Consider the following 23,202-nt stretch of genomic DNA (forward strand, 5'->3'; position numbering starts at 1 on the left):
CCTCCAGGTGACGTCTTCTTTAGGGAAGGTAAGCTATTTCAACAGGACAATGCTGAGCAATGTTCTGCAGCTATTCCAAATGCCATGAAAAGAGTGAGTGGATAAACTGACCTGCCAGCAGTCCAGAAATGGCACTGTTGTTGTTGCTCAACACACACACACACACACACACACACACACACACACACACACACAAACAGCATGTCTTGCAAATCAGCCTCCTCTGAGCATCTTAATCCCTGAGGACAAAGGCCGGCCTTCTATAAATACAAATGAGGATTCAGTATTAGATGTTACTTCTTAGTCCCTGATTACTCGTCAGTATTATTGGCCAGTTCATTTGCTTGCTTCAAAAATATAAATATAAATTCTACAGGCAACTATGACACAGCAACAGTTGTAGAGGAAGACTTCTCTTTAAAAATGATACGGCTGCTTTGGAAAATGCCAAAGAGAAAAAGGTCACATGGTGTGTCTGTTCAGTTAAAATTGTAAATCATGATGATAGGAGACACGAGACATAACAATGCTATTTGAGAGGTCTTACTTCTAGTGCTTACAATAGAGAACTTCACCTGTATAGACTTTATGAATAAAAAATGTGCTTCCACCAGGCACTCACTTGACTTGAGTGAAATGTTAACTCTTTATCTACAGAGAGGATAATGCAAAGGTTTTTTTTATGAATATTCTTTTGTCTTCAGTGAATTATTTATTAATTCTTTACTTTTACTTCTTTACTTTAATCAGCATTTTTATTTGTTATCATTGTGTCAGTTTAACAGAAAATGTCGTTCCCCTGGTAATGAAGTGACCATCTTAAATATTGAAGGGGGAAAATCAGGCTTGAATCAACTTCATACTGAGATAAAAGCAAAGATTGCGTTCTTCTTTGAAATCCTTTGTAGGCTGCTTTTATGTTATCACAGTTGCTGACTTGTCTGAGTGATTGTCTCGGTCCTCAGATGCTTTTATAAGGCCTTGCAATTATAATTAAACATTTATTTGAGCAGTTGGGGTGAAGGGGATGGAAGCACATATTTTACTGACTCTTAGTTGGGGATTTTACAATAATTTTGCTGGCAGCTTTATTGCTGCTCCTCCTGAGTGTACATGTGTAAAAAAAAAAAAAAAAAAGAGAGAGAGAGAGAGTTTTGCTTCAAGCATTACAAATGTTTCTGGACATGCATTTTGCAGTTTGGCCACAAGGAGATGCCAACAGACACATGATCAGTATTTCTGACAGCTACACAGGAGTAATGGTTTAAAAATGTTGTAGAGCCTTCAGCTTTTAGGTTCTTCTTCTGTGGAAATAGCTCCCAGGTTGGATCTGGGAGAAAGACTGGACACTTGGTTTTCTTCTTTGCTCAGCACCATTCAGTCCTAATAGATGGCTGCCTGTCCCTGAGCCTGGTTCTGCTGGAGGTTTCTTCCTGTTCAAAGGGAGATTTTCCTCCACACTATGAGCAAGTGCTTGACCAAAGGGAGTTGTCTGATTGTTGGAGGGTTTCTCTCCATTATTGTTAGGCCCTTTTCTTACAATATGAAGCACCTTAAGGTGACTGCTGTTGTAATTTAGCCCTATATAAATAACATTTAATTGAATTTAATTGAATACTAGTATGGTAACATCTTTAAATAATGCTTACCTTAAAATGAGAACAATCCAGCACTGAGAAATGTTGATTCCATATTAAAATAATCACGCTTATAATCAGAAATATTCAATGCATAGTAAACTGACTTCAATCTTATGTGTGTACTCTGTAGTTAAATTCAATTCAGTTTTTTTTATATTGCGGTAAGTCACAGTAATTGTTGCCTCAGGGTACTTTATATTGCAAGACTCAACAAGCAGACAACTGACAATGAGCAAACACTCGGTCATAGTGGGAAGGAAAAACTCCCTTTTAACAGGAAGGAATCTCAGGCAGGACCGGGATCAAGGAGAGTCTGCCATCTGCTCCAGTAGGATGCAAATGAGAGCCTGAAAGAGAAGAAAGCAGGGCGAGACAAGGGGGGTAACATTAGTGTAATATTATTAGGTTGTATTATAGACAGCTCAAAAGCTATCTGACATTAACCTTTAATCCAAATAAAGCAGAGACAAGTTATTTCATCAAAGAGAAATAACTTGTCTCTGGTCCAGTTTTGGACAGTGGCACTTTGTTTTGTAATGTTGTTGCTGTACAGAGGATTTTAAATCTAACAAACATCATGTGATTCAAGTGCAGACTTTCAGCTTTAATTTAAAGCTTCTCACAAAAGTATTTGATCAGCTGAAAAAGTCTTTTAACAGGGAAAAGTCTTCTAAAAACGTTTCTTTGTCTTCAGTTGAACATGAATGTGAACATGCACAGAGTGACTTTTGATTGCACAGATATTAAGTGGCCAAAGGCAGAAAACCACTAAAATATGAAAGTTTATCTCAGGGACATACACTAGGAAATCTCTATTAAAAGTTTCAAAGAAAGTCTTTCAGTTGAATTCAGTAACATTTGAGGAACAGCAGTTTTATTTAAAATAAATGATCTAAAGTATTGGTGTTTTTCCTCTAACTTAGCATAAGATCCCCAGTACTGCTTCAGTCCAGAAAAAGAACTAACTTCACTGTGTATCACAGTTTTCTAGGCTCTGTGCAACTATACAGCATTGCAATCACATATGTATCGGTCTTTTGTTTATTTGTCCCTCTGGTGTCTGCGCTCATTTCCGTTGTTTTCTGGACAGTAGAGAATCCTGTCAGAGAGTGCAAACATTTTCATGGAAGGAATCTTAGACGGGGTGGAAACTTTTATCTTAGCTAGTTGCTTGGTAACCTTGGTATGATGCATTCTTTCACAGGGTGTGATTGGTTGATAAAAAAGAAATAAAAGAATGAGCGTAGAAACAGCAGTGAATTCAATAAGTCTCAAAGAGATAGTAAAAGATCAGCCTTCTTTTTTTTATCTAACCAGCATTCCTGTTGTAACAACACAGAACTGAAATGTATGAGAGACCACATGAGAGTTCACCACTTCACTGAGGTAAAGCACAGTTTGTTCCACAGGTGATCAACCCGTGATCAAAGCAGACAAAACCTGGAACAAGCAGAGGCAAAAGCCAAAAGGCAAAACAGGGTTAGGCGCGTGGGAAATCCAATGCAAGAGCAGTATTACTGAAGTGCATACATAAGCAAAAGCGAGCTGACAAAGGACAGGCAAAAAACACATTTTGAATACAAGGGAAGGGGAATTACTCACAGGTGCAACACACCGGGGCAGAGCAGGTAATTGCAAAGGTGGGAGATACATAAAGACAGGAAGGGCGGGACCTGTGAAAAATGTTTTTCTAGCATCTATTCTTAGCTGCAAAGTTGAACTTGTGATGTGAAACCTATGCTTTGTTCCAAACTAGGTACAAACATGAGTCTTTACAGTACTGCCAAAACATTCAGAGAGCAAAGCACATTTGTATTGCAGTGCATAATTATTTGAACAGATAGAAATAGATCAGAACAGAAAACTACAAATATATAATCTCATATTGAAAATGCATATTTGAGCCCTGATGTGTTGGACTCGTCCAGCCCAACACATGCTGTCAGCCCACTAGGCTCAGCAGCCTTCAAATATCTGGTATGTGAGGTTTTTCCTGAAAGCATGCCCAAGATGCTGTTTCACTTGGGAGGGATCAGATGGGAAAACATTATAATCTACTAGCCATCAGCACGTAACTGAATCTCAAATCACAATGCGTTTGAGACCACAGAGATCCCATTACATGGCCAGCATATTTGCCCCATGTTGAAATGTGCACTGATTGCTGTTAACTCTGATATCTGTAATTCTACAAGGATAAGAGTTTCCTTTTTGATAATTCAATTGCAGCGTGCTGAGTGGTACACAGCTTTGACATGTAAGAGATATGGGTTTGTCCTGAGCTAGTCTGGGGACTACTTTCTGTCAAGCAGTGGTGGGGAAGAGGGTTGTGTACAGTGTTTCACACAGCGGCTCCCTGTGAGAGTCAGCCCTGTTGAAATAGTTAGGTAGATGGGGCGATGTGGTGGGAGTGGCTGAAGGGTGCGTGAAGGGAAATGGAGGCAGCAGGGTTTAAAGTGGACCAGCCTCTTACACCCATACATTAGAGGCATGAGGTGTAATTATCTGATAAGTTGACACCGCATAATGCTGTCATTATGTGCAGCATATGCATGCAAGTATGGGTCTGTCAAGCTAATTTATCAACGATGCATTAAGAGCTTCTAAACCTCTCTGTGCTGCCCTGTGACCTGCAGTAGAGATTCATCAGGGTGTTTAATGTATTTTAAAAGCACTGAAAGAGACATAAACAATTAGTGAGAATATGTCTTGGTGGCTCTACAAATCCGAGTAGACTATAAACAGCACTGATGCTGAATTGGTAATTATCTGAGGATGACGGAACTTCAACTTTGTTTTTAGTTGTGCAGACAGCAGAAACTCAGTATTTTGTTAGGATGAAATAAAACATGCAACATATTGGAGATGATTACTAAATTCTTCCCAAATCACCACAAGATATGTACTTATATACATATATTCTTCACTATGAGTTGATTTATTTGCTTTCTTCTGCATTAAAGAGGAAATCACTGTGTTCACATGTTTCCTTACACAAGAGAAGACATGTGGGTGCAAACTCGTTTAGTCTGTCTTGAAGAGACAAACTAAACCCATACAACCCATGTGCAAAGCAGCAAAGCTGGAAAGAGCATGCATTTTAACAGAAGTATTGCAGTACTACCTCTATGAGAAAGTATGCAATCTTTCTGTAAGATACTTGCTTCTTCTCTTTCATCTCTTGGTGCTAATCTAATTTTAAGCTTCCTGTTCTTCCGGTTAATTCAGGCCAGTAGGTTTCAGGTCTCACGTTAGGCAACAAAAATACTTTATATACATTCACTGCCCATTGAATCAGACATGTAATTCACTTTCACTGACACCACTAGTGTCTCCTTTGTAGACAACCCAGAAACCAGTGCTGGTGTTAAAAAGGCAACAGATTCAGTGGTTAAAAAAACAAAGGCTGCTGCAAATTTACAGTCACGAAGAGAGACCACAGTATCAATGTTCTTTGAGCTGGGTCTTCATTTCAGTGTTTACTACACATCTGAGAAGTTTCATGACTGCATCTTGAACACTTGTGACTTTATCATGTTGATGAAATTGACAAGATAAACCCAGGACTAATTAATGCCACACATGCTGGATTAAACCACTTAAATAGAACCTGTCTGACAAAGTGAAGTAGGCTAAAAGATTTCAAAAAGCAACACGTCATGCCACGATCTAAAAGAACTTGATATATATCAGGCTGGATAAGGTTACAAAGCATTTTAAAAGGGTCTGGGATTCCAGTGAATGGTGGTGAGTGACATTATCCACAAATGGAGAAAACTAACACAATGTTTCACACAAAAAAAACACCCAACAGTCAAACATGTTGGTGGTAGCGTGATGGTCTGGGGTTGCTTTGCTGCTTCAGGACCTGGTATAGTGGAACCATAAATTCTGCTCTTTACCTTAAAGTCCTGAAGGAGTCCTGCTGTTGTGCAGCAGGGACAATGATCTGAAATACCTTTGAACCTTTGAATAACTCAACAACTCAGACCACTGTAATAACTTCTATTAAGATGCCAGGACAATAAACAAAGCTAGCAGATCCAGACGCTGGCACCCATGTGAGGAGGCCATGTCTTAGTATGTCACGGTATTATAACAAAGTAACCACTTCCAATGCAATGGAACCATTTGTTGTCTGCCAACATAAAACATAAGGTAACCTGATGAAATTGTATTACAGGTAACAAATGGGTTGGTGGGTGGGTACCATAGAAAATACTTAAAATAGCAGCAGAATGCAGTGGTGTCTGACTTCTCAGCATTATTTGGGAATATTGCATTAACTGGTGTTTTGGTCATTACAGTAGGCTGGGCATGGAGACAGATGCATTCTGACAGTATCTCCACTCCTTAACTGATATTATACAGACTGATGCACATACATCAGTCTGTATCAGTCTGGAAAAGCATTCCTCATGTTTCCAGATAGTGCTGCAAAACTCCTAACATATGAGCCCTTACAAAAATGTTCAGCAGTAGGAACAATGCACACACCATTAAAAGAATGCTTTTAACTCTCTGCTGTCTTCCCATAAAAAACAAACAAATATGCTGCAATAAAAGCTCAGGTTCCCATTCGTCCATCAGCACTGTGTCAGAGAAATTAATGACTCATGTTTGTCACACAAATGACTCCAAGTTTTGTCTGTGAGAACGCTGGCATCACATGCAGCTATCAACAAATCCTTGATTGTTGATACAGCACTTAAGCCTTTGCTTTTCATAGCCTCCATTGCCTCATAATTTACTCCTATTAAATAACACCTGAATGTATAGTAAGTTCCACAGCAGACCCTCAGCCACACTGCAGTCTCTCTTATTGATCACATCAATTAGCATCCCAGCTCCAGCCCCATCTTCTCACATTGTTCATACTCACAAATACTTGTATCTGTTTTAATCTCAGGCAATGAGCAAGGAGCAGCTGTGTTTCGTAGGCTGGCTGCTTTGTTGCACTGGTGCGTTGGGAGTGGCAAAAACTGGAGTCCTGCACACAATGCTCCTCCCCGCACTGTGACTTATGTTGGGGTACGCCACTCCTGTTCTTGTGGGCCAGTCACTCTTGAGAGCACTCAGAGCACCTTCTCTCTCTCTCTCTGTTCCTCTCTCTCTCTTGATTTGCTGCAACCACTTTTCCTGCTTTAGATCAACATCCCTTCGTCAGAACCATCTCTCTCTTATTCTCAACGAGGCTCTAAAAATCAGCTCTAGAAGGTAAGAAACAAAACATTTCCTCACATGCATTTATTTTTTAAACCTTTGAACACAACAGGTATTTAGACATGATCAAAGGGTTAATCAACACTGGCAAGTTAGTTTTACTGTACCGAGTGTGACGAGACACATTTGCTTCTATCCACTCCACCACCATAAGAACCTGTCCTTACAAGCAGGGGAGATAGCTCAAGTTATTTGACTCCCAGCGACACATGGCTGATTTTTTACTGAGTGGGTGTTAACAGAGTCGATATGACTTGTTGATTCACCTGGCTGAATTTTAAGTAAACTGCAGAACCAGTAATATCACATTGAGTAGTTTATAGATATTGTGTAGTTTTGCAACTGCCAACTCAAAATCCTATAAGGACCATGCATTTCTATTCAGGTGATAGTAAAAAAAAATTCAAGTTACTGCACAATTAAGTTTTAGAAAAGGGAAAACTATTGACATATAAAGTAAAATAGGTGCAAGTCAAGTGCAATTAATGTATTCAGTAAGTCTTTGTATTACAAACCCAAAAGGCGGTTCATTTACAATAACAAACTATAAGTAACTGTGCTGTTTGCCTAATCTTGTTGTTTCTCCACTGTGTGAAACTTTACATCCAGCAAATCTGAGATGCACTGCAGTGTAAATATGTAATATGTCAAGCTTATTAATGCTACTAAAAACCACAAGTAACAACTGTGCATGTAAAAAAAAAAAAAAAAAAAAAAAAAAAAAGGTGAGAAAGCAGTGGGAAAGAACTAAAACCAAAATTTACTTTACAGGGAGGAAGTGTTTGTCTCAGTGCTACTAAAATCACCCACAACCTTAAATACAGTTTAGTTTTTAAGCCCGGCTCATTGCGATGATAGCCCGTAAAGCCAGAGATGAGTGAGCTCACATTACCAGTGGCTCAAAAGACACATTGTTCCTTAACTGCAAATTAGCAGTATTAGCACTTACACGCATCATTACTTTATAGAATTATTTGTTTTCTATTCCATCCTCAGACACACCGTCACTCATGCCTCCTTATGTTTGTTTTCATTGTGAGCTGCTTGGAGTGTAAGAACTTGTACTGTGTTTGTCTTGGCAGGTTGATTGGATATAATCTCATGTAGTTACAGAAACATACCTTGTAGTGAATGCAACATAGACACAGCAAAAACAGATTGGTTGCTATTTCTCTTCATGTGCTGGCTGACACTTTACTTTCTTTGTGTTGGAAACAGCTCCGGGAAATGTTAAGCACACGGTTATAAAGAAGAGACATTCAAAAGTGAAAGTCTAGGACGTGTATTGCACACATGGCTTCGAAATGTCAAGCACCTTGCGGGCAACATGTATCAGAAACATTAAACTCGCTTGCTGCCATGTCAGCCAGTTGTGATCGCACCTTGTCGAGCACCTTCAGCCTGCTTGTTTCTACAGAAGTTGCTGTGGTAACTTAAGAGTTATTCATAGATTAACAAACACTGGTTTTGTCGTTGTTGTTATTGCCTATAAAAGAGGAGTCAGATAGCCAATTTTATTCCTGGATTTATGAAGCTTAAATGGACAATAAACAAGAGAGACACAGAACTAGGGTTCCACCTAATCCGCAAAGTGGTTGTCAGTCTGGTGAGGACAGTTTTGGCACGGCTGAGGGAGAATTACCTAACGGCTGTATACTGACAAATAGCTGCAATAACAGTGATGCAATCACACGGGAACATAACATGAGCAGAATAGTGTGGCAGTTTCAGCAAATTGATTATATATAACATGATTATAATTGATTATTGATTGAATAACAAAGAGTATTCATATCAAATGGCATATTCATCTGTCAGTAAACTTCATGGATGTTTTTGAATTTAATGAGTCCTTGCAAAGTGATGAATATAGATTGTGATATATTTTGCACAATGTTTATGAGAGTAGCTTTAAAGGTTTAAATTGTGTGTAGCCCATCTATGCACACATGAAAAAAAGCTGCATTTCATGTTGCATGCCTGTGTGCGATGTGTAATCGTAGCCAAAAAACAGACAAAAAACTACAACAAACAGAAATGTTTTGTTTTTGGGTTTTTTTGCATTTTAGCACTTTCTCCCTAAAAGAGTTCTTCTGATTGAACAACCTCCCTCTGATTTGGATTTGGTTAAGCATCCGTTTGGCTTGCGAGCACTTACTCATCTGTAGAAGTCCTGGTCACTGTTACGGCTCATCGTGACTTTTTTAAACATCTGCACATCTTAACCTTGAAAGGTGCTTTTAGTGAGAACCACACATCTTCTTTAACCCTATTTCTTGCCAACAGGAAATGGCTTCCAAACACAAGATGGGCTACAAGTGTCGGATAGCAGGAGTGATGCTTCTCCTCTTGACCAGCATCGCTGCCCTCATTGCTGTTGCTGTTATCCAGGACACTTGGAGGTTTTTAGAATACAGCAAAGAGGTGAGCACATACGCGCATCAGCGCAATACTCCAAGATGCAAATATAAATACGCATGCTGTTATAAAGACAACGCATAAAAACTGCACCGAAGGATCAGAGATTCCTCATCGGTCTGCTTGCTGATGAGTGGCGGTTCTGATGAAACACGTTTAACTTTGCGTGTACTGTTAATGGCTTTCAAACAAACAGGCATGTTGGCCGTCTGCTGTTTCCCCTTATCCTTTTAATTAGAACTGAAAGCTTTTTGAAACAAGGGCTAAAAAAAAAAAAAAAGAGGAAAAAAACTCATTGTGATGACTTTCAGTTGCCGTTTTGCGTGTTTGTCAGTTCTCTTTTTGTGTATGTGTGTATGCTTTTTCATCAGGAGTGTGCCAGTGGTTTTTTACTTTTGCAGTTCTCACAATTCTCTAATTTGAGACTTTCTTTTCTGCTAAGGATACCATTACCCCACTATATCTCCATAAAGAAAATAGGCTTTTACTGCTGTTATGCAACATCTTTCACACAGAGGCCTGATGAAAGGCACGGTGGCTACTCTGTGCTTAATAGACAGCAACCTGCTAGGCTGATTGGAAAATGCTTGTGCAATAACATTTTTGTCTTCCTTCTTCCTGTTAGTACGGCATAGTGATAGACGCTGGCTCATCTCGTTCCAATGTATACCTGTATGAATGGCCAGGAGCGAAGGAGAACGAAACAGGAATAGTGACTGAGACATTAAACTGTAAAGTTGATGGTGAGTCACATATAACAAAGAGAGGAGGGGGGGTGCTGGCAAACTCTTTTTAGGCTTTTGCAAACAAAAGAAACACCATAAAGAGTGTGTTTTAAATTGGAGACATTCTGGTTACTAGACACACGAGACTTTTAGCTTGGATTTGTGTCCTCAGGTAATGCCATCTCCGACATGAAGGTTATCCCCGAGATCGAAGAAAAGACAATGGCAGGATTTAGGAAATGCATGGACATCGTCACTAAAACCATTCCTCCAACAAAACACAACAGTACGCGCCTGTTTCTCGGAGCTACAGCTGGAATGAGACTCCTGCAGTAAGAAGCTTTTGATTACTTATATTATTATTGAAGAGTCAAAAGTGATTTTTTTTATATTAATTAATTTTAGGCTTTTCTTGACCTTTCATGCACAGAGGAGTAAGCTGATGACTGAAGAACTGCAAGACATAATGAATACAAATACATTCTTAAAAAGTATAATATTTAGATCTGTGACTTTGTGTGTGTGTGGTGGGAATTTTTAATGGGTACAATGTATGATTTTTAAAGATGAGAATATCAAGACAGATGCAGAAATGTTCTTAAAGTGATGTATTTAATACTTTCAAATATGTGCTGTGGATTGAGTTTAAGAACGTCCATTCAACTTCATTGGTGCTGAATTATGGATGCCAATTTTGCTGTGCAAGCATTCAAGAGACAAAAAGGGAGGTCTGCGTCACAGTAAAGCTTTGTGTCTTATATTGCCCCCCTTTTGCCTGATGGATAACCCCCCTCCCTCTGGATGCCTGGGGAAGCCCCAGCAATAAAAACACATTCAGACTAAAGGGCAGGACAAAACTTAGGAATCTCAATCACATGGGTCAAACTTTGGGCCTCGCATTAAATATGGCTTTTCATACTTTCCAGCCCAAGGAAAGATGATGACAAAAGCAGACCTTCTACGCAGAAGTAGGGGACAGAGTATATTGTTGTTAAAGTATAACAAACATACAAAAAAAGGTTGATTAGTTTGCATGAAATGATTTACAGTCATGTGAAAAAGGACATCCTCTTTAGCATAATTTAAAAAACATAATATCTGTTCCAGACTCTATCATTATTTAAATAGATGAACACTCCTCATTGCTTCCAGGCACTGCGAATCAAATGCATCTGATTAACTGCTCATCAGCAAGTGTGAGCACATGGATAAAAGATGATGTTTTGGCAGTTTATTGGTTTAGAGCATTTAGTTTTGTGTCAGCACGACGCCAAACAGGAAACATCTTATTATAAAATCTACAATTGTACAGTGAGAATGATTATTCACTTATTAAGACAGTCGCAAATCTTCTGAGCGGTGGACTTTCCAGCAAATGCACCCCAAACTCAGACCGTGCAACGCTCAGAGAAACAGCAGAAAGACAAAAACAAAACAACCAAAAATAAATAAACCCACACATAAAACAGTTAATGACAGAAACATTAAAAAAATCTTCACATCTTAGTGTTTTTAAAATGACATACTGATCTCATTTTAAAAAAACAGAGCCAAGCCTTCTAGCCTACCGTCATGACTTCTGGCTTAGATGAGTTTAAAATAAAAATAATAGCAAATAATAGCATCTAAAATAGCAAATACGTGTATTTGGCAAAATCTTTACCTGCTTCATTAATGATAGTGAATCCATTTGTCAACGTCTGTTTCTAGTGTGATGTCTAATAGTTCTGTTTTCTGCTGTGCTGTTAAGAATGAAAGATGCACAGAGGGCCAATAACGTCCTGGTAAAACTCAGACAATACCTGAGTTCCCTCCCCTTCATGTTTCAAAATGCTTCAGTCATCACTGGGCAGGAAGAAGGGCTTTATGGCTGGATCACTGTCAACTACCTAAAGGGAAACTTGGTAGAGGTATGACACAGCCTTCACCTGTCTGATCGATTGCCCAAAAAACAAGATAATTGCAGCTTCAAAAATCTGCTATTGTACGTTTCATCGTTTATTAATCTTCGTTGTTTTTGCAGAAAAACATGTGGAACGCATACGTACGGCCGCAGGGAGCAAAGACTGTCGGCTCCATGGATCTTGGAGGAGCATCAACACAGATTGCCTTTGCGGTCCAGGATGATCTCAAGGGAGCCGACTACCTGCGTGTCAAACTGTATGGTTACCCTTACAATGTCTACACACACAGTTTCCTCTGCTATGGCAAAAATGAAGCTGGGAAGTTGGTTCTGGAGAAAGTAGTGCAGGTGAATGACTTTGTCCTCCGTTTCTTTTACGAGTATGCACAGAAAAAAATAGTGTCTTTCACTGAACTCTCATATTCCCAAGGTACTACAAGAGTGGTGGTTCTTTCCTTAGGTTGTTATGCGTCACTGTGCTATCGTTTAAGTGCAGTGGGAACGTCTGGCTCTTTGCACACATGTGCACTGCGAAATCCATTAATGGCCAATTTGTGGAATGATTAGTGAACGCTGCTGTCCCTGAGCTGCTAACAGCCAAAGGATCCAGGGATGCATTATGTCATTAAGAATATTGATCGAACTGTGATTGTCGTCAAGCTAGTCTGGGAGAAATGCATCGTTTCTGGTAATTCATAGCTTCATTCTTGAAACTAATAGTGATTCTGCAAGAAATATGCTGAAAGTGCATCAGAGTGATGGTATGACAGCTTAACCTTATAGTTTCTGTTTACTTCAGACTTTGTATGCGGTGTTGTATAATTTAAAGAAATAAGCCCTACAGTGTGGAGATAATGTGCCTGTAAAGGCATAACGAATATCCATCCATTCATTTTTTCCTCTTATCCAGTCCAGGGTTGGGGTCTTTTTCTGTCCTATTTATTTATAGATTTTGCCTTCTTCTTAAAAAAATCGTCATCTTTTGACATTTTTTTTTAATTTTTTTTTATTTTCCAGCAATCATCTAACCCCAAAAACATAACAAACCCCTGCTATCCTAAAGGTTTCAATACTACCAAAAAGGCATCATCAATTTTTGAGTCACAGTGTACAAAGAAACCGCAAAACTACGACCCCAATCAAGACCTGATCTTCTTTGGTGGTGGCGACTCAGACGGCTGTGGGAAAGTAGTGAAATCCATATTTGATTTCAAGACCTGCTCCTCCTCTCAGTGTTCCTTCAACGGGGTGGAGCAGCCACCAGTCATCGGAGATTTCCTGGTAACACGCAGTGCAAATATAACACATGAAAGCAAATAGATCACGATGCAAAACAACCTAGTGTGTGTGTTTCTGCTGGTCCGACCAGGCATACGCTGGATTCTTCTGGACTGCCATGGCTCTGCAGTTGAATGGCACATCAAACATTAATCACTTCAACACCTCAGTTAGGAACTTCTGCCACAAAAACTGGGCAACGGTAAGTTTTCATACAGGTAGAAAATCAAGAAATTAAGGTGAGGAAGAACAGAAATCATGTTTAGGAAGGAGAGAATGACAGAATTAATATGAAGGTAATTACATAAAATACGTTGTCATTTTCATTCATCAAGATTAGACCAGAAGGCACAACAGAAAGTAAACTACTCACCAGCTCTGACAATGCTGTGCACCCACATTTTCTTCTTTTTGCTCGTGTGTCCACATTTTTTACTAGTAATATACACTGACTGGACGCTCTATTAGGTACACCTTTAATGAGTTGCACCCCCTTCAACCTTCAAAACTGTGGCATTTAAAGGAGGATCAATTGGTACTAAGGGGCCCGAAATATGCCAAGAAAATATCCTCAACACCACGTTAAACCATTAATACAAAGCAGCACGCTTTCAGGCTTTTTGCACCAAAGTCTGGCCCTATCATCTGAATGTCACAGCAGAAATCCACGGTCATTAGACCAGGCAACATTTTTCCGCTCTTCTCTTGCCCTTTAGTGAGCCTGTGCTTTTGTATGCCCTGGTTGTCTGGCACCCAGCAACCATGTCACAAGTGGTTATTTGAGTTATTGTTCCCTTTCCTCTAAGCAGTCTGGCCATTCTCAGATGACCTCTGAAATCAACAAGGCATTTTCCCCCAGAGAAATACCACTCACTCAACTCCCAGTAGGTCTGCAGTTTATAAAAAACTCAGAGCACCCTCTCTCGGCACCAACACCAACGGCATCTTTGAAAGCATCTCCTCGACCCTCGATTTTGTTGCGAGTGTCTGCCACATCAGTTTTTAAAAACATGATCAGTTAGGTAATAAACTCAATGTCAGGCCAAGAAAGTGATTTAGAGAGACATGCTTGTGCTAACCACAGCTGTAGAGTGCAGCTGTGCAAAAGAAACAAAGTTACTTCAGGATAAAGGTAATGAAATAAACTGCACTCCGTCTTTGTTACACAATATTTTCATGATCTTGATTAAATAATCGTTATCATTTCTCACTGAAACGGGATTAAACTGAAATTAATACAATTAGCTTGTGTCATTACAATCACAGGCTAAACTCTGATCTTTGTTCAACCTTCTTTCAGCTGAACACACAAAACAACGTCAAATTCATCGAGACCCACTGTTACGCAGGTCATTACGTCTTTACTTTGCTGGCAGATGGATACAAATTCGACACTGACACCTGGAAAAACATTAACTTTCAACAACAGGTTGGTTAAACAGCAGTAAATAAGACAAATAGTATTCTTTTTATTTGCAAGTTTCACTACTGCCTTCTATGAGGCTAGTACATTACAATCCTCCCATTGTTCAAAGTTTATGGATGGCTTGTGCGCTAATTCTTCTTGAAATATAACTGTAAGATGTACTAATTTGGTGAGAGTTGTTTTGGAAAGCTGTTGACAGCTGATAAACGTTCAAATACAGGAAGCCATTTAACTGCCTTTGGCAGTCGTATGTGAATGAGGCCACCCACTTGAAACTGTTGTTGATGTCGTAGGAATAGTCTGCAATGAAAAAGCTAAAGAGCAGAAGGCATGCCATCAATTTGTCACAAAGAAACTCCCTCAGCAGAAGGGGATTCCTGGTCTTTGACACTCGGTATATTACTCATGATTCATAAAGGACGAACGATTACAGCCAATGTTTCCACACTGCAAAGAGCGTTCGGCCTTTTGCACTCAAGACAAGACTTTAAAAGCTGGCAATTTTCCCAATTTCCAACAATAGCGTTAGTGTGCAGTTTGGGATGTCTGCTGCTTGATAGGTTCTTTCAAGACTTTGAGTTACGAGACAGCCTGTTCTTTTTCTTCTTCTTTGGGTGCTATGACTCATCTTTTGCCCTACAGCTGTAATTATACAATTTCATGATTTTCATTCCGCTGACATGCAAGGTGGTGTACTGGTGTTGGAAGCAAGTGGTTTTAAATATAAAACATTCAAATTACTTGTTTTCTTTCTTTTCCTGTAGGTAAAGAAAACTAATATAGGCTGGAGTTTGGGCTACATGCTGAGTATGTCCAACATGATTCCTTCCGAAGTGAAGAAAATCCCTCCTATGTCAAACCCCGTCTTTGCCGGCCTCATCTTTCTATTTTCGGCGCTAACAATTATGACTGCTGTCTTAGTTTTCATCATCTTCATTCGCACCTGCTACTGAGAGCGTAGGTTACAGAGGGAATCACTGGCTATTGAAAGGCCTGGGAACTGCTGTAATTCTGCAAGAGGTTCGGAGAATCCTACAGTTGCATGTGCCAAGACGCCTGGACTGGACGTTAACAATCAAATGTGTTATTATTCAGGTTGAGACATGAATTAGCTTTTAGTTAAAAAAAAAAACAAAAAAAACTGAAGAGCCTCAAAATCAATGCAGTACGTTGTGCTGGCATCTTTGAGGGTTTTAGCTTCAGATAAAATATGTAAAAGCAGCTTTAAAAAGCATTAGACCACTCTTCATTCTCTACCTCAGGGAATCTTACAAAAATTAATGTACTTTTTTTTTTTTTTAAATTTAGTTGACTGTGCTCAACAAAATAGTGATAGTGTTTGTCTAAATGGCACAAAAATATAAGAGCATCCATCAGTCTCCATGTGCTTGTTCTTGTTGTGCAATTCCCAAAATGAGTCGAACGCCCGCTTTAGACCAGAGCATGAGTTACTGTTTCTTTCCCTGCATTTTACATGTTATAGCACTGAAAATGGTAGCAAATTGTTGTACTGTAGCTTTAATGTATTGTTTTATATTGTGTATGGTCTTGCCAAACTTTAAGCGCACAACAATAGCTTTTTTGAATTAACATTTCCCTAATAAATGATGCCATTGTCTCATTTTCATATCAGTTTAAAATTATTTACATACAACCTACTTAACTAATTTTGGTCATCACAGAAAGTCATTCAGTGCTACAGCAGTTCTACGTGCTTCTCTTGATTTAACTAAATGCATCATAGTCGTATATTGCTGCAGTGAGTTATAAAAGGCTTGCATTCTGAGCAAAGTATTGTTGGATAGTTGTACACAAGTGGTTCATTCAGTTGTATAAATGGAGCAGTTGGAAAAAGAAAAATTAAGCCCTGTTAGCAATGACAATCCATTAGTGGTGAAGCACATGGATGGATGGACTTGAAGCAGAGACACTGTTTTTACATCCTGCTGATTCAGCTGGTAGATGAAACTGGCAACTGTTACAAAGTAATATTTTGGTACTTTCCTGGTTATTTATTATTTCTTTATAAAGAAAAGATGAATAAAAATAAAGATTTCATGACAGTAATTTGTTCACAGGAACAGCAAGTATGATGTATGACTAAACTGCATGAATACAACTGTCTCTTGACATTTTGTTGTCATTGCACTGGAGAAAATGATGCATGATTGTCATTTGATGCAGACTGCTTGCACTGTTTCTGCTTTGGCAATAATGAGCTCTCTTGTCAGTACTGTATGTAATAAACTTCTCAACTAACTGCATCTTTTGGAGCTGTAGTTTCATAATCTCGCTTGGTGAAACTAAACGCTTAAACGTTTTTAATCATTTACAGCAGTTAAAACCATTTTGCGTGTGTGAACTTACCTTGGTCACTTACTAAAATTGCACACCAATGGACTTTCAGTCCTTTCCTTCTACAGAAAACAATAGCGCACTCCAGTGGCAGTGTGTTGTTCCTGCAGAATATCCAGGACGAGTACGGATTTGACTTCGTTTTTGTTATTTTTTTATTGAAAGTTTCGACTAAAAAGAAAACAAACAAACAAAACAAAGAAACAAACAAAAAGACACATCTGAAGCTACAGGAATATCCACTGGTTCTACAGACACTCTCAAAAATCACAATTTTAAAGACATGGGAGGCATGTGACCAAGCAAATAAAAATAGCTAAGTTACTTCTGTTGCATGTTCTTGTACACGCCTGTACAAAAAAAAAGATCTTATAAATATTACTTTTGATTTTGAGTTCTCTCTCTTTCACTCCCTACCCCTGTTTATTTTAGAGCTTTCTATCCATTTGATTTTGGTTAAACCAATTTTGTTTTCTCCTATGTCCATTCGTTTCCTGTGTCTCTCCTTAGCTTCCTTTCATTGGTGGAAAGTCAAGGCGTGTGAGTCTTCGAAGGCGTGACCTCAGAACCAGTGCGAGCCAGTTAAAGTTCATCTTAAGTTTTCTTCTGTTCTCAACCGATATTCTCTAGGCACAATAATGCACGTTTGTGTTTCTTTCATCTTTATTCTGCTTAAAATGATCAATTACAGTCACTCTGGAGGTGCAAATATTCCACGGAGACCCAACATAAGACAACCTCAATCCCCAATACTGAAAAGTGTTTAGCAGCTCACACATAATCATCAAAAAGAGAAAAAAAAAAACCCAAAAGTAAAGGCAACATAAAAGTAATCCTCCTTATTTTTTTAGGAGAATATATATAAGCTGAAATCATTTCGTTCAACAGGAATGCCCTTTCCTCTCACAGAGATCATCGACCTGCTCATATTTTCAGTGGCTTGTGTTTGGCAAGAACGAGACAAAACAGTGAGTTGGACTTAGATTATGCAAAACAATTAAATCTGTCATATTTTGGGAAGCATTCATCGCGAGCTATGCCGTCTCGGCGTTATGTACGGTCAGTCGATGAGGCCTCGGCAGGATGTCGTTTGGTGTCTAATAAAAAGTAGCTTTTTCACCAGGATTCCACAGGGTTTTAGATGCGGTGGTAGTTTGATCACATGACGCACAAAACATCTCGTCCGATTGAGGCAAATGTGCTAAAGGACCGACTGCATGCTCTCATTCACTGATCCTTTCACACAGCAACAGCTTGACAAAAACCAAAAAGCAGATTCAAAGTGGAAAAAATTAAGAAAAAGCAACAGGAAGATCTCTTTACAACTTAGTTTCTTCATCTTTGGTATAAAATATGCCACCCGCGGGCTGTATTTTTGTTCAACAGTTAAGAAAGACTCAAGAAACTGTCAACAGTTTTACTAAAACTATTGCTTTTTGCACATTTAAAAATCCTAGCTTTTTTTTCTCTGCTTTTTCTCAAAGTCAGAAATGTTCCTTTTTCTTTTTGCAATGAGACAAGCAAGCAGGCAAAGGAAAAACTTTTAAAAGCACCGCAATGAAAAAAATAAAAATACCAAAAAAAAATAAGTGGTGGAGAAACTGAATTTCTTTCCCATGATTGAACTAAACTGCATTTCCAGGAAGCGGTGGGCTGACCGCTCCCACAAGTTGTAAAAGGATTTTTTTCCCTAGTCAACCAACATCACCTGCACTGTACCACATAATTTAAAATCACCTTCATACAAATACAACCTTTTTTTGTCTTATACAGATAGCTTTGTAGATTTCATTTCTGAGGCTCTCAAACTCAAAGAACCCTTTAAAAAAAATCATTCAACAACTCAGTCCTTTTTTAAATAATTCAACACTTGGAAACTTTTTTTCCCCAAAGTTTGAGAAAATTAAGGCAATAAAGATTTACGAAAACACTAATATTCTAGAAAACTACTCAAATAATAAAAAGAATGAAAATAATGTAGCTTAATATCAAAGGAAGACAGCCCGTTTTTGTTCAAGACTTGGCTTCCTTCTATTTTCAATAAAAAAGTCTGAAAATCTACCTGCACATTCAAATGTTCATTTTTTTCTGTACAGTTGGTTGACTTTAGATTTCTCTTTATGTCCCCTTATCTGTTTTTTTCCTTTGGAAGCAAAGTCCAGTCTCATGGTGAAAAATGAAAACTCAAAGTTGGAGACCGCCATTGATTTCATTGTCTTTGAGTTTAGCAAACCATCATTTGCTTTTTCTTGTCTTTTTCTTAGTTCAACCAGGTAAGAAAGATATTTTTTTTCTTCGTTTTGTCTTTTATTTGGTGCCCGTGCACAGTGGAAGCATTCTCCCGTCAGTGATGTCCATGTCACCTCTGTTTTTGTTTTTTGTTTTGTCCCGTTTCCTTTTGATACTCTGCGTCTCCAGCGCCTTCGTGCAGTCCTCCTAAAGGCAATGCAGCAATGATTCCTACCCATCCTGTTATCTAAAAGAGACAGAAAAGTCAGTGAGCGAGGACGTGACTGAGGGAACCGTGAACAATGTTACCGGGTTTTTTTTGTAAGCAGGCACAACAGTCTTTGTACAATCACTATCTGTAAAGGAAACCACCCGTCTGTTATCTAGGAGGCAGAAAAACAAGATAAACACCAGGAAAAAGATAAAAAGCCAGAAGGAGAATTTTGCAAACAAAGGTTGCCATGCATGCATCTGTGACCAAAACAGAAAAAGCGCGGCATAATCTGGGAATTGTACTGCAGTCCTTTATAGCTGATGCTGTTCATTTTTCCAGATACAGTTAATGTACCAGTTAGGATGCACCAGCTGTACAAGACCATGTGAAAAAAAATTACAGACTTGCAATCATCACACTTACTTAGTCTGCTGGTAAGAGTAGGCTGTGGCGTGATCTCCTGTGTTCTCCACAGGTAAAGGCTGCTGCCCACTGGCGTCCTGTGAGGAGGGGGCAGCTGTCTGTGGAGAGGGGTCTGTCACCACACCCTGAACAGGGGGGGAAAAGCCAGATATTAAGGAACGAAACAAAGCCTTGAAACTTTGGCCAATCATATTAAAGTAGGGACTCCTTTATGGCACATAGCAAAGGAATCCAAAGAGAAAAATTCAATTAGCATTTTTTTTTTTTTTTAAAGGTGACAGGTTGATCTGGTGCGGTCAGTTTTCTGTCTGTGATTTTAACTTTATCTACTTGTGAACTTGTAAAACAGCTCCTCTGATCTTTAGGGAGGGTTTGGTGTAAATTATTTCTCTCATTGAAGTATACGGATTGCCAAAAGCTAAGGAAGACTAATATATCACAAAATATATATGTTTAATCAGCAGTTTTCATTTCAAATGAAAGTTTGCAGGTTGTTTCTGTCCTTACGTCCACTGTGATGGCCGAGGCAGGCACTGCAGTGTACTGGGGAATGTAGGTTCCTTGCATAGGAGCAGCCGCTGCAGCAGGCATGTACTACAGATAAAAGGGGAAGAACACAGACTGTGTCATTTGTCTTATGATCATTTCACATTTTAGACTGAAAACAGAAGCACCGGGGCAGTTTTCCTCTGCTCTAGCGCTTCTACTCTGAGAAAAACACTGAAACTGCAAGTGTACAATTATATTCCACATATAACTCAAAGGATAAAACAAACACATGCACACACAGCACGATGAGCTGACTGGCCAAAGGGGAGACTTACAGTGCCTGTTGGGCCCAGAGACAGGTGGTTCATCTGCTGGGTTAGAGGAGCCATTACACTGGAGGGGTGAATAGACAAACTGGGCTCAATGGCAGCAGCTGGAGTGATCACAGCACCCTGGAGTAGAAATGGAAGGATACAAATCCAGTCAGCTTATAGCTAATAACTGTTATTTGGAGTCAAAAGTGATTTGGAGTCACTCAGTGATATTTAATTCAGATGCAGGAATCAATATATGATCAGATGGTGGAGAAAGGAAATTAAATCTGAAGAAATGTGGAGATTAAAAACGAAGAAAATAAGCTGAGTAAAGAGACAACAGCTTTAAGCAATTTGCAGGCAAACATAACTCAAAGAAAAGGGGGGAAAAAAGATTCAGAACAACTTTGACATGTTGGTTTAAAAAAAACCAAAAAAAACAATGCTGAGACCTTAATGGCAAAATTGCTAAAGGGACCTCTGGCTAATATGTCGGTTCTGTGTCGGGCTCGTAGCCGAAAACTAGCTTTACTTTGTTTGCCAGCGAGAGACAGAGAGGCGTTGAAAGGCTGCTCCAACGGAACTTATTGTTTTGGAGGAAAACACGAACACAGTGTCCAGTCGAGTCTTAATAGCGTACTTACAACTGGGCTTGTCAGGCACTCTTTTTGGCTGCAGTGGTTATTATTATATTTACATGCTTCCAGCTCCCGTTTCTGGAAGGTCATTTGCTGAATGATAATTTTTAAAAATATTTCTTCACATCATTATGCGACCGCAAGTAGGGGTGACATGGGCCGCGAGATTGAGACACAGGCATTAGAGCCTCTTAATGCGCGTTTCATTTGGGTTTCCACCGGCGTGGAATTACCAAAAATAGAGAGGGCATAGCCTAACATATGAAACAGGAAAAGACCCCCGTGTAATCCATTTATTTCAACAAAGTAACCGTATTCTAAATACCACCCTTTTAAACAGTAACTGTAATGGAATACAGTTACTCATATTTTGTATTTTAAATACGTAACGCCGGTACATGTATTCCGTTAGTCCCCAACACTGTTTACATCTTAAACACATAATTAAGAAAACATCTATAACTACTGTATAAAGTATAATCTACTAAAGGGTTCTGATCACTCATTAACCTATCAACGTAAGAAAGCGTAGTGTACAACGTGTTTTAAAGCAATGACACATTGTAGTTTTTTAAGCTGAAGTAAAAAAATTGCAGCTAGAAGAAGTAGTTACATTTGATGACTGCAAATTGTGCGAGTTTGTACATGAGCAACACAACCAGTCAGCAGGCTTGGCAGCAAGGCTTGACAGAACCTGCTTGTGAATGGAGCAGAGACGCTTTTACTCTAAATCTCTTGAGTGTGAAGGCCTTTGAAGCAGTCTAACACCTTGATGCGCTGAGATCTACTTTTCCAGTACAGCTCTGCTACAACTTCAACAGCTCTGTAAAGATTTAATAGGAGACTGTGTGCTCTGGTTATTTGTGATGGATGTTTAACTACACTTCCCATGAGCACAGACAGCATCAGTGGTTATGTATTGGTGCTGCTCTTGAGAGCAGTCAGCACCTCTACAGCTTCAAGTTGAGACATAACGTTAGAAGAACACAAGTATTAAATTTAGGTATTTTAGGCACACGCCTGGCTGTACAGCAGACGACTTAACAGCTTTGAATCTGTAGGGTTTCTCTGGGAGGCTCGCAACAACAAACCCACACATAAGCACATACAGTACACACATTTTCAAAACAAGGAAAGTTCTAGATATCTGAAGTGCTCCCTTTGAATGCATATACAGTCTGACAGAGTTGTTCACAGTTAAGATTCTGTAAGGTAAGACCCTTATGACTGCAGGCTTTACAGGAAAAAAACATGCACGCGTGCACACACTGTGCAAACAAAGATTGTCAGAGCTGTTAACAAAGGTGCAATGCTCTTCTTCCTGACTGCTGTCTTCATAGAGAGATCTGTTTGCAGAACACAGCAGCATCAGAAATGCTCTGTAAACACTTTCCTCAGTATTACAAGTGAATGAGACGAAAGCCTTACACACACACACACACACACACACACACACACACACACGAACAGATGCATCAACAGATCTACCCTCAAACCTGCACAAAAGCTTTGGCTCATGCAGGTAAATTTACCAGCCAGAATCGTATTAACACCCGAGCTTTTCAACCATCTAAATAATACGTTCTCTCTTCTAATGAATTCTCATCCTCCTTTTCTCTTTCTTTCACTTCATCCAATCTCACAGCAGGTTTCCTGGCAGAAACAAAAAAATGAAACCCACAATGAGTAGCTGTCTGCTCTGATTTATAGCTCTACAAGTGATCAACTCTCCAACTCTGTATGGGTCTGCACCCGGGCACTATGTATTAGTATGTAATGAGTGCAGTTGTATGTTATGGTGTGCGTGTTTTTAATGCATCAGACGATTTTCCTGGGGTATGCGATAAATGAGCCCACATGACAGTTATCGTTTCCCTGAGGACATGACTTAAAAAAAAACAACAAAAACCCCACACAGAATCTACTT

General features: G+C 39.2%; 2 protein-coding genes across 3 annotated transcripts in view; one reads left to right on the forward strand and one right to left on the reverse strand.

The window, feature by feature from the left end:
• The first annotated feature begins 6,679 nt into the window (after positions 1-6,679).
• entpd3 (ectonucleoside triphosphate diphosphohydrolase 3) lies at positions 6,680-16,234 on the forward strand. Its single transcript, XM_040012773.1, has 10 exons — positions 6,680-6,857; positions 9,150-9,287; positions 9,907-10,024; positions 10,179-10,338; positions 11,757-11,916; positions 12,030-12,257; positions 12,927-13,190; positions 13,279-13,389; positions 14,488-14,616; positions 15,378-16,234. Exons 2-10 carry the CDS (start codon positions 9,153-9,155, stop codon positions 15,564-15,566), a joined length of 1,494 nt encoding a protein of 497 aa, XP_039868707.1. The 5' UTR covers positions 6,680-6,857; positions 9,150-9,152; the 3' UTR covers positions 15,567-16,234.
• Positions 16,235-17,639: 1,405 nt separating this feature from the next.
• The window catches only part of LOC120722043 (RNA-binding motif, single-stranded-interacting protein 3-like), a 167,923-nt gene continuing 162,360 nt past the window's right edge, over positions 17,640-23,202 (reverse strand). For both annotated transcript variants that reach the window (XM_040012778.1, XM_040012776.1), the window contains exons 11-14: positions 20,659-20,775; positions 20,342-20,428; positions 19,835-19,959; positions 17,640-19,444 (exon numbers count right to left, since the gene is read on the reverse strand). In XM_040012778.1, the coding sequence (XP_039868712.1) occupies positions 19,441-19,444; positions 19,835-19,959; positions 20,342-20,428; positions 20,659-20,775 (333 nt within the window). In that variant the 3' untranslated portion in view covers positions 17,640-19,440. The remainder of the gene's footprint in view (positions 19,445-19,834; positions 19,960-20,341; positions 20,429-20,658; positions 20,776-23,202) is intronic.

Source organism: Simochromis diagramma, unplaced genomic scaffold, assembly GCF_900408965.1.
Source record: "Simochromis diagramma unplaced genomic scaffold, fSimDia1.1 OVJJ01000618.1, whole genome shotgun sequence".
Classification (NCBI taxonomy): domain Eukaryota; kingdom Metazoa; phylum Chordata; class Actinopteri; order Cichliformes; family Cichlidae; genus Simochromis; species Simochromis diagramma.